This window comes from Myodes glareolus, chromosome 3 (genome assembly GCF_982192425.1).
Source record: "Myodes glareolus chromosome 3, mMyoGla1.1, whole genome shotgun sequence".
Classification (NCBI taxonomy): domain Eukaryota; kingdom Metazoa; phylum Chordata; class Mammalia; order Rodentia; family Cricetidae; genus Myodes; species Myodes glareolus.
The window spans coordinates 95280706-95299752 of NC_142028.1; the positions used below are offsets into that span (position 1 = coordinate 95280706).

A 19047-nucleotide genomic window follows, 5' to 3' on the forward strand; every position below is an offset into this window, starting at 1 on the left:
CATTTTTTCTGTAATAACACGTCATCCTCAGATGATTAGCTAAAAAATTGAAAAGGATGTTGCATGTAATTGTGTCTAGTCTACAATAAATATTTCCACATTTTTTTGTCCCACATAAAAACTGATAAGTCCTGTGATCATTTCAGTTTTTTATTTATTTGAATTTAATACTGATACACACGCACACATTCACACACACACAAACACACACATATACTTATAAGCCTGTATATACGCATATATGTTAGATGCTCAATTAAACTGCACAAGTGCGTATTTATAAATGCGAGGTTTTGAATTATTTTTAAAGACTTGATGAATGTGAACTGCCTTATACAGGTAGGCTAATGATCTTAAAACTTATTAAAACAGTATTTGGGTTCAATTATGTTTTTTATAAAAACCTTAACCTGTCATCTATTTATATAAGACCCCATTCATTGGAATGAAGAACTAAGAACTATAAAATTTAATATTAATGCACATAGATTTTGATAAGGATGTTCTTCCAAAACAGGCTATAATGAAAAAAATTGATTAAAATTTATTTCAATTAATTAATTGTCAAGGAAATTATAAGAATTATATGTCATACAGTGCTTTATGTTAATCAAGACACCTCTTAGCAATATCTTAGAAATATTAAAATAAATTATCTTCAAAGATATTCTTAACATATAAGTAAAAATTCTAACAAATGCTCTTACTGAGATATAATACACATAAAGAGGACATATTCCAAAGATCTTATTTTAAATTTTCTTTCCTTGATTATGATTTTGGGAGGGAGACAGAATCCCAATAAACAGTCACATTCAAAACCTATAGATTTCAAAGTTCTTATCTCTTTCAATTTAATCTAAAGGAAAACCATTATTTTAAAACCAGGCTGTCAATGACTGCTCAACCTGCCTAAAGTCTCATCACTTTTCAGGCAAAGTTCTGTGTGTCTCAAAGTCAAGTTTTCTGCTTAATATTAGTTCAAACCTTTAAGAGCTTTAGCAATTGCTGAGAGCTTCGAAAATAAAACCAAATGGTGTAACTTTAAAAATGACACCTTACATATCTAAATAAAAGCTACAAAATCAGATTTTACAAGAAAGAATTCACCTTCAGTTACTGCTGTGTGCATTTATGGACTGTCTACAGCTTCGTGGGTTCTTATATCCTGGACATAGTACCAAAGTAGTTCATAAGTGAGTGCAAATTGTAATTATCAAATTAATCCCAAATTCTTTTCACCTCCTATTATAACTGCCATTTGAAGGAAAAAGACACAATTCCAAAGGTCTATCTAGTTAAGCTGGCAACAGAGCAGGGCAGAGAACTCCGACCATTAGGAGTAGGACCTGATCCAACTGGAAGGAGTGGCTAAGACCTCTGCTTACAGAGGGAAGGTAGGGCCTATAAGGGCAGGGTATCTGTGCTCTCTGGGTCTTAGAACCTCCAAGGAATGTGGAGGGGTGTGATCAGAAGAGGACTGGAATAGATTATTTGAGAGCTCTATAAAATTAGGAGCCCTGAGTTTCAGCTCAGACCTCATTCCTCTGAAGAGTTCACTTGAATACCAACCATGCTAGCTGCTGCCGGCTCTCTGGTGACCTCCATCTGGGCAGGGCTCCATATCCGGACTCTACTGTTGGCTGTGATCACCTTCTTGTTCCTGGCTGACTACCTCAAAAGACGGCACCCCAAGAACTTTCCGCCAGGGCCGCAACGCCTGCCCTTCTTGGGCAATTTACTGCACAAGGGCATGGAGCAGCCGCACCTGGTGGTCCAGCAGGTAGGAAGGTGCAAGATGGTCCAGCAGTGAGCTGAACTAATCCTGAGCTGGTGGATCTGCGACTTCCGGGAACTGGGCCGGGGGGGGGGGCAGGGGTGGGCAGGCAGGGCTCCCAGGCTCATGCTACTGGTCCCTAAACCTAAGACACATAGTTAGCTTCTAAAGATGCACTTTTAAGAAATATGCAGCTAAGCAGGGCAGTTGTGGCGGATCTCTGTGAGTTTGAGGACAGCCTGGTCTGCAGCACGAGTTCCAGGAGAGCCATGGCTACATAGAGAAGTCCTGTCTTAGGGGGAGGCAAGAAGGGAGGGGTGGGAGGAGGGAGAGAGGGAGGGAGGGATGGAGAGAGGGAGGGAGAGAGGGAGGGAAACTGAGTGTGTGTGTGTGTGTGTGTGTGTGTGTATGTGTGTGTGTGTGTGTGTGTGTGTGTGAGAGAGAGAGAGAGAGAGAGAGAGAGAGAGAGAGAGAGAGCGATCAGGGAAATGCAAATCAAAACAACTATGAGATACCATTTTACACTGGTCAGATTAGCTAAAGTCAAAAACACCAATGATAGCCTATACTGGAGAGAATGTGGAGAGAGGGGAACTCTCATCCATTGTTGGTGGGAATGCAAACTTGTGTAGCCACTGTGGAAATCAGTGTGGCGATTTCTCAGAAAACTGGGAGTCAACCTCCATCAAGACCCAGCAATTCCACTCTTGGGAATATACCCAAGAGATGCCCTATCATACCACAAAAGCATTTGTTCAACTATGTTCATAGCAGCACTATTTGTAATAGCCAGAACCTGGAAACAACCTAGGTGCCCCTCAATAGAAGAATGGATAAAGAAGGTGTGGAACATATATACATTAGAGTTTTACTCAGCGGTAAAAAAAAAAAAATGACATCTTGAATTTTGCATGCAAATGGATGGACATAGAAAACGCTTTACTGAGTGAGGTAAGCCAGACACAAAAAGAGGAATATGGTATGTACTCACTCATAAGTGGATTCTAGCCATAATTAAAGGTCTTTGAGCCTATTATTCGTGATCCTAGAGAAGCTAAATAAGAAGGTGAACCTGAAGAAAATCATGTAGTTATCCTCCTGGAGGTTGGAAATAGACAAGAGGGCCAGAACCTTCATCTGGCGATGGATGGAGAGAGAGAGAAGCAAAAATAATTGGAGAATTTCTTCTCTTTCAACGACATACTTCCTAGGTGATGATTCCATTTAGATTAGAGAACACACTGTGTGATTTGAATTCTTTAAATATATCCAGGTCTGTGTGATGATTTGATAGTAAATGATGATAGAGACAGATGTATCCTGCAGCTTTACAAAGTGTGTGTAAAGTCTAGGACTCAGCTTAGTTGATTAAAATGCTTCTCTGGAAAAAAAAATGAGTGGGGGAGCAGGGTGATTTGGTTTTGGTGTTAGCTCTCTCTTACTGAGCCTTAGTTTTATACATCCTTGCTGACTGCTCATTTACTGATTTTATCAGTTACTAAGAAAGCCACAATTTAGTGCCCAGGTCCCCTGGAAGAGTGACCATTTCTCTACTCCCCTCTGGAAGCTCTCCCTGATTAAATTGGGAAGTTTGTTCTGTATAAACAGTGACATTTAAGATTGGCAGGCGCCATTTGATAACTTAACTGTGGCTTTGTAATGTTCCTCGTTATCCAAAGAAAATTGGTTTTTCCTGAATTTTCTCTGATCTCTTACACCCTGCAACCTCCCCTTTGCTCAGTATGTGAAAGGCATTTGGTTTTCAGTTCCTTTATTTGTACCTAAAGATAATACTAAAATTGCATCCATCTGGAATGCATATAATTGGGAAATTTGTTATTCAAGTTTCATCATTAATTGGGAGAGATAGAACAGGTCTGTTTACAATTTACATGTAAGCATTTAAACTCAATGCCTTATTGTTTTGTGTTTTGTGTATTTGCTCAGCTTTCATTCTTTAATTTTATTTTCCTGTCCTGCCAAGGGTTTCTTGGACATTCTCCCAGTAGATGCCTTTTTATTCATCTTCTACATCTCTACTATTTTCCTCCCAGCATTGGTTCTGTGTTGCCCAATACGCACACGCAGCTCATGAGAGTTTGTTAACAGCATTTTCCATATGGAGTGAAGCAACTACAAACATGGGGGAGCCCTCTCCCCTATATGATGCGCTGCCCCAGGTGCTGTCCCCACTCACTGAGACCCACATCCCACACTGCCCTGCTCTTCAGTGTCAGTGCAGCTGGAACTCAAAGGCACAGGAGTCTGTTGTCTTTGTGCTTACTCATCCTCCCATAGCCGTCTTTTTTCTGTAATTTCCTTTCTGACCTCAAGGACATTTTTCTTTCATTCCTTCAGAAGCGACTGTAGCAGAAGGGAACCTCTTAGATGCACGCCTCCTCAGAATGCCTTTCCCATCCCTACCACTCTGTCTTTCTCCTGATTGTAGACAACTAGGCTGACAATGAGAGGCACTCGCAGTTTTAGAGATATGAGCACACTCGCCGCTAACTATGGAAATATGTTTCAGCTTGTGAAGAAGTATGGGAATGTTATCAGTCTGGATTTTGGAATCAAGTCTTCAGTGATTGTAAGCAGTTTGCCTTTAATCAAAGAAGCCTTTACTCACCTGGAAGAAAACTTTATGGGTCGCCCTCAATTTCCATTGCAAAATCTTGTCCATAATGAAAATGGTAAGACTTTCATGTGTTTTCAGATATGCGTTGCAATTTTTAAGATACATAAAAGGCACCTATATACCTTATGCATCCATCACTCTCATAAGCCAACACCTTCATGAAATGCCATCATTAATGGTCACTGGAACCACATTGCTTGACTGAAAGCACTCATAAGATGATTTATAGTGTGTCCTAGTAGAGACCTGGTAAACAACTTATTAGTAAAAATTATATATATTTTGATAGGAAGTAACCACAGCACCCAAACACAGCCAGAAACTGTGCTCATTTTCATTTCCCCATGTCAGTCCTAGGGAAATGGATGTAAGTCAGCTTTTCCTTTCTACTGCATCTTGCTTATAACTGCTTATGCTGTATCATTAAAGTCATGAGGATCTCGAGGTTCCTAGCCAACATTATAATTTGTTAGTATGAGTACTTTATATTATTGTCAAATAAAGTCATAAGTTGAACACAAAATTTGAAATCTATTAATCTAACAAAACAGCCTCTTAGACCCTTTCTAATTACTCTTCGGAAAAATTCTAGGTCAATTCACTGTGTTGTCTGTTGTAAGAAGCACAGTGCTAGGCATCTGACTTAGAGTTACTTTGCTGTGATGAAATACCATGACCAAAGACACTTGGGGACAACAGGGTTTATTCGACTTTGCTTTCATATACACTGTTCATCCAAAATGAAGCCAGGACAGAAACTCAGGGCAAGAACCTGGAGGCAGCAGCTGGCACAGAGGCCGTGGAGGAATACTGTTTTCTGTCTTGCTCCTTCTGCTTTATTCAGCCTGCTTTCTTATAGAAACCAGGACCACCACCCAGGCTTAGCAGTAACTTCATGGGTGGACCCTCCCACAACAAACATTCAATAATAAAATGCCCTACAGCCTTGCCTACAGCCCTATCTTCTTATGTAGGCATTTTCTCAATTGAATCTCCCCCCTGTAGAACAATATTAGCTTATGTCACATTGATATAAAACCAGTCAGCACAGTAAAAGTTAATACCATGGTATCAATAGTAAAGAACTATCAATGCAGAAGGTGTTTAATCAAAGATGAATAACATTGTATGAGAATTCTGGAAAGTCTTCTCTGAATAAATAATATTTACGTAATTACCTGAAAGAATAATTATTCAAGGGGAAATAATATTGCTGAAAGAACAAAAAGGAGAGATGTCTTGAAGAATGGAAAGACATCCAGTGTTGTAAGCATGATATTTAAAGGACATAATTAAGCGATCTTGGTACTTCTGACCTCTATCAGAAAGAGCACAATGCTGATTTTTATTCTGACAGCCAGGAAGAATTCTCAGTGGTTTTAAGCAGAGGAGGATATCTTAGGATATCAGGTAGAGAGAGGAGGAAAGACATTAGGAAACTTGTTTTAGATATGAAGGGTTGAAGCTTACACTCTCCAGTTGCTAAACTAGACTGTGAATTAGACCAGGGTGATGGCATTAAAGCCTTACAAACATAACTCCAGGCATGTCAAAAGGATGCCAAAATGACTCAATGATCTAGACGCCAGGAAATCAGGATGCTGAGAGAACTCCACCAGAAGTTTGATGGCTAACCTTGGTTGTCAACTTATCTGCATTTGGAACCAACTAAAATCCTCAAAACAGAAAATAAATGAGAAGTCTTGCTTCTTTGGAATTTTGAGGTGAGAAGACCTACCCTGAATCTGCATCTCTAGAGATCAGAAGACCCACTCTAAATCTGGGCCACACCTTCTGATTGCAGCCCATATAAAAGGACATGGAAAAAGGAAGCTTTTGCCTTTTGCTTTCTTGTCCTTCCTCTCACTGGCAAGTTCATCTATCCTGTTGGTGAAGAATTCGTTCACTGGTATGAGAATCTACTTTTCTAGGATTCCAGTGTGTGTAGAAAGCTAGCTGAGACATCCAGCCTCATAGATTGAACAATCCTAGCATTTTTGGCCTTTCCATTAAAAGACAGTCATTTTTAGACTAGCTTATATGCCACTCTAATAAATTCCACTTTAATATCTCTAGATCCATTCTATCTCTTCTAGTCCTTAAGAGCAGTGGTTCTCATCCTTGGGGCACCACCCCCTGGGCAGATGAACAACTCATTCAATGGGATCACTAGATTGTTGGATAGATCAAATATTTACAGTATGATTCAAAATAGTAACCAAACTACAGTTGTGAACTAGCAACAAAAATAATTGTGATAATTGTGTGGTTTGAGGTCATAACAACACGAGGAACTGTATTAAAGGGTTGCAGCTTCAGGAAGGTAGAAAATCACTGCTTTAGAAAGCCACAAGTTGTACAGATTGTGGTACCAGGAGTGGTTCCTGGCATTTTGCTTTACATAGATAAAAAGACGTGTGTGTGTGTGTGTGTGTGTGTGTGTGTGTGTATGTGTGTGTGTGTGTGAGTGTGTATGCATACATACATATTAAACATAAAGTGTAGATGATTTGGTTCTGGGGAGAATTGGATTTGATCATCTCATTAATACCTAGTTATCATGTTTCTTAAAAATTTTACTTTGCCCTTGCATCTCTTTTTTCTGTCTATTGTTATAGATCTGGAATGTTCTGGCAATAATTTTTGTGTTTTTCTAAGAGTATTAAAATTAAAGAATATATTAAAAATATTGACTAACAGTGATATCGTGAGCCACCAGGAGATGCTAGCTGTTATGCTCCTTGCTTTGTGCTTTTGTCTCTCTCTAGACAGCTGTCAGTCCGTTTTCGGCTTTTCTCTTTTACAGCATACATGTGACCATCCCGTTTGCCAGGTAGTTTAAAATCAGAATCACAATGCTATAACGCTGTATGGCTTCTTTCCAGGACTGTTCTTCTCCAGTGGACAGATATGGAAGGAGCAAAGAAGGTTCGCATTGATGACACTGAGGAACTTCGGGTTGGGAAAGAAGAGCATAGAGCAGCGCATACAGGAGGAGACCCGACACCTTGTGGGGGTCATAAAAGAGGAGGAAGGTGGGCATTCCACAGGGCAGGTGTGGGAGGCTGTGGCCCTCTAATTCATTAAACAGAATCCACCTAAGTATCTAAGTGCTTGTCCTGGACTGTGCACTGTGCTGAGCACTGAGCACTGATCAGTGAACATGTAGCCATGCCCTTGCCCCAGAGTTTGCAGCTAATCACACAAATGGTCATTAGACTCGCTGCTGCCTTAAGGCCTGGTCATCAGTCTGGCTTACCAGATATTAACAGATTCTTTAGTGTATGTTAAACCTCATATCAAGCTAATCCAGAGCCTCTTACATAGCTCTCTGATATGCATGTTTCTCTGTCATATGAAATTAACAAACCACTATCTGTGAAAGATGCACTTTTTCTTTATCTACCTCAGGACAGCCTTTCAACCCTCACTTCAAGATCAACAATGCTGCTTCCAATATCATTTGCTCCATCACCTTTGGTGAGCGGTTTGACTACCATGACAGTCAGTTTCAGGAGCTGCTGAGGTTATTGGATGAGGCCATGTATTTGGGTTCATCAAAGATGGTTCGGGTAAGCATTCTAGTTTCTTTTATCCTGGGAGAAAATTGGACTGGGGTAATTCAAGGACAAATAGGTTTTTTCTTTTTATTTTAGAGGTGGAAGCAAACTGTTCTGGCCACAATATTAAATTATACATACATCCACATACTTGTGTATATAAAACACAATTAAATCCATTGATAGTTCACTAATACATCTCTGTTGAAATTAAAATGTGAAGGCTACTATGCAATTTTCTATGATGACAAAATTGTTTAAGGTAAGCTAGAAACAATAAATATGTGGGATAAAAAAGGGAGATCAGGAAACAGAGAAGAAGAAGAGAAGCAAGGTTCAAAAATGAAGAAGTGGAGAGAAATGTTATGAGGGAGAAGAGAAAAATACAAGCACCTAAAGGGAGACATCAAATATATTGCTCAGTAGTAAAAAAGTTGAGAAATAAAATTAAATAAATGTAAGGAAAGACTCACAACTTTTGCTAAATTACAACACCTGCCTTCAGACATCCAGGGCCCCCTGAGTACCAATCACCATGCTGCAGGAATACTCTATTGCATGTCAATACACTCCTGGAAAATCAGAGTTTCTAGGTTCTGTAGCTATGAAGCACAGAAAGTTACATAGCACCATAATCTATTGCAAAATCTTAGACTCAGAAATATCAAATTCCAGGGTTAATTTCAGTTGATATGCTCAATTTGTAGCCACTGTAGGTGGGGCTATCTCTTCAATCTAAGATTCCCAGCTTGATCTCAATTCCTGCCACCTTCATCCTTTGAGTCTTCAGTGTCTTAATGGCATTAGAATCAGAATTAGGACAACTACTGAATGTTATATCAGTGTATGTCCTAGAGTGAAAAGAATTTGACCAGTGAGAAGTGGTCAGAGGCTATTGTATTTTGCATGGGAGCACTCATATGTCCACCAATGGGTCTGAAGAAAAACAGCGGTCCAGATATTCCCACAGTTCCAGTAGAAGATCAAGAGGAAAAGTCTACACTATCTTGAAACAGAGAGTGACTTTATATTGTCTCCGTTATCATGTTCTTCTCCCTAATTAGCTCTATAACATCTTCCCATGGATAATAAAACATCTTCCTGGATCACACCAAACAACATTAGCCTCCTGGAGAAAACTGAAATCATATATTTCTAAAATAGTTGAAAATCACCGCAGAGACTGGAACCCTGATGAGCCGAGAGACTTCATTGATGCTTTCCTCACGGAAATGACCAAGGTGGGGAGGACAATGCCTGTGTCTTCTTACAGAAAGGGTGGTGTAGAATAGCTTCCAATTGATTGAGCAGCAGGCTAGCACAAAGGTAGGGTTTTAGCATAGCAGAGTTTTATTCTCTCATAGTTCTAGATCGTTCCTGTAATCTGGCCAACCAGGCAGCCAACTTTGGGAAACAATAGAAACGTTATTGCCCTGTGTCTCCCATCTCTTAGGGGACATTGATGTTTGTTGCTGTGGTTCCCTGCTCCATCTTCAGTGCTGAGATTATATCATCTCTTTCCTTTCTGATCCTTTTACAACTCATTTCTCCTGTTCTAACTATGGAGGCCCCTCTCATAAACATAACTCAGAATAGCCTTTCCTCCTGAAATGGATCATATCCTGAAGATCTATTTTTGTGCATTGAGTAGCATGCCATGGTGGCAAAGATGACAAGATGAACATCTCTGTAGATCATTTCTTAACCCAGATTTTGAAGTAAAACACAGGAGTAATGTTTTACAAATACACAGTAATGTAACATTGGATTGTTGGGGGTTTTTAGAAATTAAGGGTTTGCCACCATTTGGCTAGAGGTCCTGGAAATGCCCGATTCTTCCTTATTATTTCTTTCCTTGGTCCTTCTCCCATATCTGAAAAAGATATATGTGAAATATAAGTAGCAGTTAAATTTCAGAGCTCTATTTTTTTATAAGTTGTTCCAGGGCTGGTTACCCTCCCCAACTCAAACCCCACTGAAACAGACAAACTTGAACTAAGTAAGAGGTAGAGTTTAACTTTCATATAGAGCTGAGGCATATATGAACTCTATATGAACTTTCCCAGGACTCTATATGAATACTATTCAATAACAGACCAGCAAGAAGACACTGAGCAAACATATTAGTTAACTTTGGGTCAGTGTGACAATATTATATGGCAGCAACAAGAGAATAAAGCAAAAATGTCATCTGGCCAAGTTTCAAAACATTTCAGTTTGTCAAAGTGAATGGCAAAGCAGCTCAGCTCATGAGTCAGAAGGCTATGGTGGAGTCTTTCACATCACTGTTCATTAGAAAACTGCAAGAAAGGAAGGAACCATGGGCTGGGTGTAACTCTAAGGAACTACCATCCCTCCTGTCAGCAAGATCCTCTCTCCCTATTTCTAAGAACTTCCCCAAATATTATCAGTGCAAGGAACCAGTATTTAAAACATGAAACTGTGGAGGAACATCTTGAATTCTAATCACACTGTAAAATGTAAAGTCCTATTAATCCGAGTAGGCCTCTGGCAAATACATATCACTGAATCTGTCATAGAAGCTTCAACTCACGTGATTTTGGGCTCCTCCTCTGTCTGGGTCACACTGGTAAATGTGTGTGTGTGTGTGTGTGTGTGTGTGTGTGTGTGTTATCTTTTCTCTTATTTCATCTTCCTGATATAATATTGATTTAAACAAATTTATGCCTGGAGGAGGAGGCAAATCCTTTACCATATGAAGTACAGGTTTGAGAACAACAACATTAAGAGCTGTATTAACAAACTGATGCTTCTAGAGGAAGTGAGAAAGGTGATGTTTGTCATAAAGAGCTATTGATGGAATCAGTGCGGTTTTGACTTTGCAATATGATGAAGATTGGAGAACCAGTGAACACAGAAAATGGATGTTCATATTTCTGGTATCAGCAAAGTCAGCTGTTGAATATCAAAGACAGCATCACTATGAATGACTTAATGCAATTCATTCTCATTGGATCAGTGTTATAAGACAGTCAAAAATCTTATGATTGAACAAATACACACTGTCTTTTCTAGCACCCCGACAAAACTACTACAAGTTTCAATGAAGAAAACCTCATCTGCAGCACTCTAGACCTCTTCTTTGCTGGAACAGAGACAACATCTACGACCCTGCGCTGGGCTCTGCTCTACATGGCGGTCTACCCAGAAATCCAAGGTGAGATGTAATAACAACATCTAACCAAGGCAGAACAGGTTCAGAAGACAGGATGGGGGAACGGAAAGAGGAGGAGCATATGTGAGGTGATGTGCACTTGGGAAACAGCACATCCATCACATGTTTGTGAGGACTATGATTGTTTCAAGAGTGCAGATATTAGAGTCTGTACCTTCAAAAAGCTTGGAGTTCAGGAGAAAAGAGAGATGTCAGTTTACATTGTGGTATGTTTCTGCGAAGAGTGGATTTACCATACAACACTGATTCACACCCTCCTTCCTTTTTTCTTGATTTTTATTGAACTCTACATTTTTTTTGCTCCACTCTCTACTTCTCCCCTTCCCCTTCAACCCGTCCCCAAGTTCCTCATGCTCCCAATGTACTTAGGAGATCTTGTCTTTTTCTACTTTCCATGTAGATTAGAACTATGTAAGTCTCTTTTAGTGTCCTCATGGTTGTCTAAGTTCTCTGGTATTGAGGTTTATAGGCTGGTTCCCTTTGCTTTATGCCCCTTGACCAAATGGATAAGGAAATTGTGGTACATTTACACAATGGAGTACTAGACAGCAGAAAAATAATGACTTCTTGAATTTTACGGGAAAATGGATGGAGCTAGGAAACATTATTTTGAGTGAGGTAACCCATACACAGAAAGACAATTGTCACATTTACTCACTCATCACAGATTTTAAACACAGAGCAAAGGAAACCTCCCTCCTTTTTATATTATCTAAAATGTCTTTCTGAATGAAAGGTGCTTTTCTAAGAAATCTTAGAGCCTACTGAGTCACTGTTCAGGCTTGTCTCTAAAACCAATATTCCAGAATACCAGTATATTTCTAAAAGCTTTTTGAATTATATTTTTTATTTGGACTGTATATTGCACAGTTGCATGCTCTCTTCTCCTGTGTACACGGTGAGCTCTAAAGCAATTTACGGAAGTTGGTCTTTCTCACAATGTGGGCTCCTAAGGTCAATCACATATCATCAGATTTGGCCATAAGTGCTCATCATCAAATATATTAATTGATAAAAGTTTAATTCATGTTCATTTTGTAGTACTAACTGTACTGAACAGTTGGAAGCCATGAGTAAAGTTCAGTACAAAAGTTCAGCCCTCAAGGAAGACGTCTTGATGCATAAATATGGAAGCCAAATGTTCTACAGATGTAACGATACAAATTCTCTGAAGTTGTTAAATTTGTAGACATGGAAGGTAGAATACAAGAGAAATAAACAGAGAATTATGAAGATGTAACATCTTTTGCAAAATCCACTGGTCCTACCATTACTTATACGACAATGTAGATAAATGTGTTGTTTCAACCTCAGCACAGTAGCTGCCCCTCAATCTACTGCCTTTTTGGTCAGCAGCTCAATTCAGTTACCTTCCTGCTTCTGTGTCAGTAGCCCAGGCACTCAGGGCACAGCCTGCAGGAATTCTGTTCCCACAGGCACTGGCTCTGCCACTGCTGCTAAATGTAGCTTTAACTACATCTCTATCATTCTATTTAGAAATAAAACTTGAGCATATTGATATGCATAATATAGATACAGATAATTAATATATATAATATATATTAATAAAATCGTGTATGAGGTGATATCCTGCTAGCTCAGAGAGGTTGAGTAGCAGGTAGCTAACCTTCCCTCATAGCTGGTATCTCTGAAAAGCACATCCTTCAACTTCACCGAAATAAAAAAGCAAAGCCACACAAACTTTTCCCAAATACTTCTGGTGCATCTCTCTATCTCTTTGATATGCCTGCTGTCAGCTATTTGTTAACTCAGACTTCTGACCTCAGGTTGATTTTATCTAAGTGACACTAATGCAAACTTGGGATTCCTCAACATATGTTTAGAATTATATCAATGCATGATTAAAAATTTCAATAAGAGCTATAATTATCAGTCCACATCATTAATCAAACTTATTAAGAGCCTGAGGCAAGGCTGTTGAGAATTCAAGATGACCATGGACTCAAATTTGCCCTAACTCAAAATCTTCATAGTTTTTGAGATCTGATTTGTGTTATATGAAATTTATTTCCATTTAATTCTTTTATATATACAGTAGTGTCAATGTTAGACATTTATATCTCTCTCTCCGGAGAAAGAACCATGCTGTGTAGAAGGAGTGGCAGACCGCGTTCCCCCTGCCCGGCTCCCTGGCTAGTTTACACCCGAAATAATTACATGGAAGCTGTATTCTTTTAAACACTGCCTTGCCCATTATCTGTAACCTCTTATTGGCTAGCTCTTACATATTGATTCAACCCATTTCTAATAATATGTATGCCATCACAAGGTCGTGGTTTACCGGGAAGATTCAGCATGTCTGAACTGGCAGCATTCATGGCAACAGCTCTCTGACTCTGCTTTCTTTCTCCCACAATTCTGTTCTGTCTTCCCCGCCTACCTATCTTCTGACCTATCAGGCCAAGCAGTTTCTTTATCAATTAACCAATGAAAGCAACAGAAATACAGATGACCCACCTACATCAATGCTGGACCTAGTAAAGGATCTAGAGTTCCAAATTCATTTCACCTGTGGCAGTGGTGAGCTCAGATGAGGTTCGCAGACTCTGCAGTGGATGCCATGAGAACAGCCTTTGCACCCCAGGGAGGGAACTGGAGAAGGAAGGGGACATTGTCTCTACAAGCTTTGTCACGAAGATGAAACACCATGTCTGCTTATGTCTTAGTCATGTCACATTTCCTCTGTAAGGAATCTGGGAAATGACTTCTTTAGCTAGAGAAGCAGGTAAACAGCTGAGTCTTTATTGCTCTAAGACAGTGAAGATATTGAGAGAAGCCTCTACCAATTGTTTAAATTATTATACCAATGTAAACCTCAAAATACCCTTTGGATAAGGTTTATTTACTCTCAAAGATTAGATGAAGAAACCAACGCTCATAAAAATATTCCTAGTTTGACAATTAGAACAGCCCAGAAACACATTGCAATTCACTGCCCATGATAGCAAATGTCCTTGAGAAATTAGTCTGCAGATACGCAGTGGTCTCAGTGTTTGTGTCCTCCCTGTGAACTCATTGAAACTTAATTACCAATGTGATTGTGTGAAGAGGTGATTACTCATTATGAAGGGAATCTGTGCTTAAGAAAGAAGAGCAAGACAGCTTCTTTTCACATTATGGCATGATGAAACAACAAAGATTTCCCAACTATGACAAAGGAAATTGATTCTTCTAAGACAAGAAATCTTCTGATGACCTGATCTTAGAATTTCTAGACTCTTCATGTAGGTAAAACCAAAGTGTACTGGTGACAATATATTCAGGGAAAAATATTTATTTATAGAAGTGAGTAGACACTGATATGAGCTTAGCCGTAGCCATCCTGATTAGTCAGTTCAGGATATATAGAAATTTATACCAATGCCATAGGTTTAAACAAAGTTATAGAGTTTACACTTTTCTAAATCAGGATTTCTAAGGGGTAGAGAACTTTTATTTCCTCACAATCAGGACACTAGATGAAATAAAAGCAAATTTGTTTTGAAAGACAGCTTTCTCAGTCTTTAAAAGATGACATTAAACTTTAAAACTTAATGGAGCCTCCCGTTTCCTTGAAGCAAAAGTCCAGGCTGAAATTGACAGAGTGATTGGCCAGGAGAAGCAGCCCAGCCTGGCTGACAGAGACTCCATGCCCTACACCAATGCTGTTGTCCATGAGGTGCAGAGGATGGCCAATATCATCCCTCTAAATGTTCCCAGGAAGGTGACAGCTGACACTATGCTGGCTGGATTCCACCTGCCCAAAGTAAGTAGGCGAAGGAATGGAAGTCTGTTAACCACTAAACCTCTGTGTGTCTAGTCCACACATTATTTGTGTCTTTGCTGCCTTGCCTAGGGCTCCATACTCCAGACCAATTTGACTGCACTGCACAGGGACCCCAAAGAATGGGCCACCCCAGATATCTTCAATCCGGAGCACTTTTTGGAGAATGGAGAATTTAAGAAGAGAGAATCCTTTCTGCCTTTCTCAATGGGTGAGTGGTAATGGGGAGGAAAGAGGTCAGAATCCTACCTCATTCCTTCTTTTCTCTTCTCACAAGAGACCTCCACTGTCATTTGGATATCTCCATAAGCCACACTCAGAGCAGCTGTACGGTGCTGTTGCTTGCAGGCCAGTGTTCTCAGACAGCACAGCTTCTGGCCACTCCTGTCACTCACACTCATCCTTGCCTCTGACTGAAATTTTGGCTTCTCTTGGTTGGTATTCCATAGCACTAGAGACCCAAACCCTGCTTTCTCTTCACAAAGAAAGCTAATATATGATGTCTTTTCAAAGTTTAAGGTCCATATTATTTTTAAGTGATAGGCTCTCAAAGGTTAATATATCAGACTTGTAATGAGATGGGAGGAGGCATGGAGGGTGGCTACCTACTCACTACAATGAAAATATCAAACAATTTTAACTGTCATTTACATAAATGGATTAGGTTCTACCGAATAGAAGAACTCCTTAAACAAGTAAATCTTTAGTCTTTCAAGATATTAAGCATACTTTAAAATTCTAGAGATGAACATGAGTATTTAAATACAGGGGGGCAAATAGCATTGGAATGTCAACACATGGCCTGGCATAAGAGCACTGTTTGCTCTTCCAGACAAGCCAGGTTTCATTCCCAGTACCCACATGGCAGCTCACAACCTTCTGAGGGATCTGTCCCCTTCTTTGGGGTACAATGGGCACTACACACATGTGTTGCAGAGACATATACGCAAACAAAACATTCACATACATAAAATGAAAATAAAGTTTAGTTTTTTAAGAACTGAAATACATATACATGAGAGTTGTGATAGATTTTCTAATGTCAAAATTGGGAGCCAGATGCAAAATTTGGAAGAGAAATACCAATAGGAACAAGCAGATGAAGATTAATTTACTAACAGTCTCAAAATAAGTTTACATACAAAAATTAAAGCACTGATTAAGGAAGAATGTGGTAGACTCTACTATCATCAAATGTTCCCTGACAATAAAATCTCAAAATCAATCGCCAGCAGAGGTTAGAAGAAAATCCCATGTAACATAAGTGACAACTGACCAACAGGACAAATGCTCATGGCCCCAGTCTGCCCATTAGGTAAACAAGGAGATACTTAGAAAACCATACTCTATATTCTTAAAAACAAAACAAAAACAAAAACACTTGAAAGGTATGAAAAAGTTGGGAAATCAGGCCTGAGTGAAGAGGACAAAAGAGACGCCACAGCTAGGCCTAGCATGTGACATCAATGTTTCCTATGATGATGCAGGGGAGTGGAGGGACAGACAGCTGCCTGACACATCTTCAGGTTTGTGGACATGGTTTCTGAGCTCATGTGAGAAAGGCGGGAAGAAGCATGTGTATTCAGGACACCACAGTCTTTGCCACACTGAATCTTGCTGATCATTATCTCAGTTCTGGTCACACAGGACATTACTGTCCAGAAAATGGCCTCCTCTAGGGGTAGAGCAATTAGCACTTGGTGTTGAGAAAATCTCCACTCCTCCTGGAGACATTTTCATTGCAGGATGTGGACCTCTCAGAGCAGAGATTCTAGAAGGGAAGCTAAGCTGTTGTCCTCCTTGAGATCAAAGGTCCTGGACCTGTCATTCAAAGGTGCATGAAGAGTTCTGCTGCTCTTGGATGCTCTAAGAGAATGACTGCAGACTTCTGGGTGCAACTTCAGGGCTTTGCAGGAGAATGACTAGCTGTTCTCAATTTGATAGCTGTATCTTAAATCCTCCTATCTCAGCATCTTCATCCTTGATAGGGATGATGATGAAGAGAGGTATATGTGTACTCACTAAATGATGGACCTGCCTGTCTGTAGAGTTCAGCAGGAATCTGATTCAATATTTGAGACAGGAGACAGGTACAAAATGAATGCAGATATGTCTTCTAGTTGTCCATCATTAACAGCTAAAACCTTTGTAAGGAAAAGCCTTTATGTCTTTGACTTTTATGTTAGGGACTCAGCTCTAACACCTTCTTATATTTTGGAATCTTTTTTATTCTCTACTTTTTATTTTATTTACATATGTGTAAATGTGTCTCTCTATGTGTACATAACATGTACGTGTGTGATGGAGCCTATGGAGGCCAGAAAGAGGCATTGAATCTTGAGTTGCAGGTGTTTGTTCACCTCCTGATGTGGATGCTGAGATCTGAATAGAGTGCTCTGATAGAGCAGTAAATAATATTAATCATTAAGCTATCTCTTCCTCAAAAGGGTTATATATCAGTCTATGATTTGGCTGCTAAGTCATTATGTGGTATATCCAGTTCAGGTGTCTCGTTCACAGTACAGAATGCCAGCTTCCAGAACTGTACTAGAGTGTCAGAAAGAATTCCTTTTTATTTTTTTTATTACTTTATCAATAATACCAATAAAAATTCTCACTTCCTCCCCTCCTCCCACTTTTTTCCTGGACCCCCCCCACCACGCTTTGAATCTGATTTCCAATTTCAGTGGAACATTCCACATTCAGACACATATGGAACATAAATAAACAGCTGGGCACAAAGCCCAGTGACAGTTCAAGATTTATGAAGGAAAATGGAAACGCCAATCCCTGTAGTCACTAATGCCAACTAAGAAAGTATCTCGTCTTCTGTTTCATTTCCTGCAGGAAAGCGAGCTTGCCTCGGAGAACAATTGGCCAGGTCTGAGCTCTTTATTTTCTTCTCTGCTCTTGTGCAAAAATTTACCTTCAAGCCGCCAGTCAATGAGAAGCTGAGCCTGAAGTCTAGACGTGGCGTCCCCGTTTCCCCAGTCAGTCACCGTCTCTGCGCTGTCCCTAGATCGTGAAGTCAGAGGCAGAAAGAGAATAAAGAAGAACAACTGAGCAATTCTCTGAGCCACTGGAGCTGCTTGTATGTGAAGGGAGAGAAGGAAGGTGACCAGGGAAGGATGGGAAGACTAGGGTACAGTTACTGGATCCATGTCCTGGACTGCTGTGTCTTCTGAACTGGTCATCACTTATACATCTTTTTATAAATTTATACATCACTTATAAATCTTTTCATCTAAGAGTTACAAAGAGAATGATGGCTCCCCCTGTAAAGAAAGTGCTTGTAAATGTGAAAGGTGGGTTAGAAACTGCATGAAAATCACTAAAGTCATATAAAATTATACCTTCAGTTCACTTCCTGCCTCTTTCATAAATGTGCACTGGCTCCTAGATGTTAAATTGTTCCCTGGGAAAGTGGTACAAATGTCTTTTCTCCATCTCATAGCCTGTGGAGGCTTGCTGAGAACAGAACTATAGACACTAGTTCTAGAAGGGTGTGTTTTGAGGTGAGTTTCTTAGCTGTCAGTGGACTCTCCAAAACTAAAGAGAGCACAGGGCTGTCCTAAAAATTTAAGGTTTTCATGCTCAAGATGAGACCAAATTTTACTTCGTCAAAAGACCTGCTTCTGTGCATGAAGTGAAAACATCTCCCAAAAATGATTCTTATATACTGAAGTGCCCCACATTATCAGTTTATGCCAATAAATTTATATGGTGGCTTTGGTCTACTATCTGGAATAAGTAACTTATCTGATATTGTTCCGTAGAGTGGTGAGAGACATATGGTCTTGTTCATGTGTTCACCCAGGCACACAGTTAATTTTTTTCACTCAAAATAGCACTGAAACGTACTTTTAAAATGGAGGGTATAAAGGAAAGGCACACATTGAAAAACTTCTGTTCTGCTCTCTATGAAGGAACATAGAGCAGCGTACAGCACAGGATGGTCTCAGTGCAGAAAGTATTTTATTGACAATACCAATTACCATGTTACCACATGAGTCACAAATGTCAGAAGCAGTTGACCATGACTCCTCATGGAAATATCTACCCATGCATCAGTACCTTTTTAAATGTTCATAG

The 19047-nt window shown here is 39.7% G+C and overlaps 1 protein-coding gene across 2 annotated transcripts; it reads left to right on the forward strand.

Moving 5' to 3' along the window:
* The first annotated feature begins 1383 nt into the window (after window positions 1-1383).
* LOC125412385 (cytochrome P450 2J4-like) lies at window positions 1384-18318 on the forward strand. 2 transcript variants are annotated; one of them, XM_085686268.2, is made up of 9 exons: window positions 1386-1783; window positions 4308-4470; window positions 7301-7450; window positions 7827-7987; window positions 9040-9216; window positions 11012-11153; window positions 14750-14937; window positions 15028-15166; window positions 17803-18318. In XM_085686268.2, exons 1-9 carry the CDS (start codon window positions 1574-1576, stop codon window positions 17979-17981), a joined length of 1509 nt encoding a protein of 502 aa, XP_085542394.2. In that variant the 5' UTR covers window positions 1386-1573; the 3' UTR covers window positions 17982-18318. The 2 variants fall into 2 exon arrangements, with proteins under 2 accessions (XP_087760957.1, XP_085542394.2); XM_087904831.1 differs by lacking the exon at window positions 15028-15166 and having other exon boundaries at window positions 1384-1783.
* The last annotated feature ends 729 nt before the right edge of the window (window positions 18319-19047 follow it).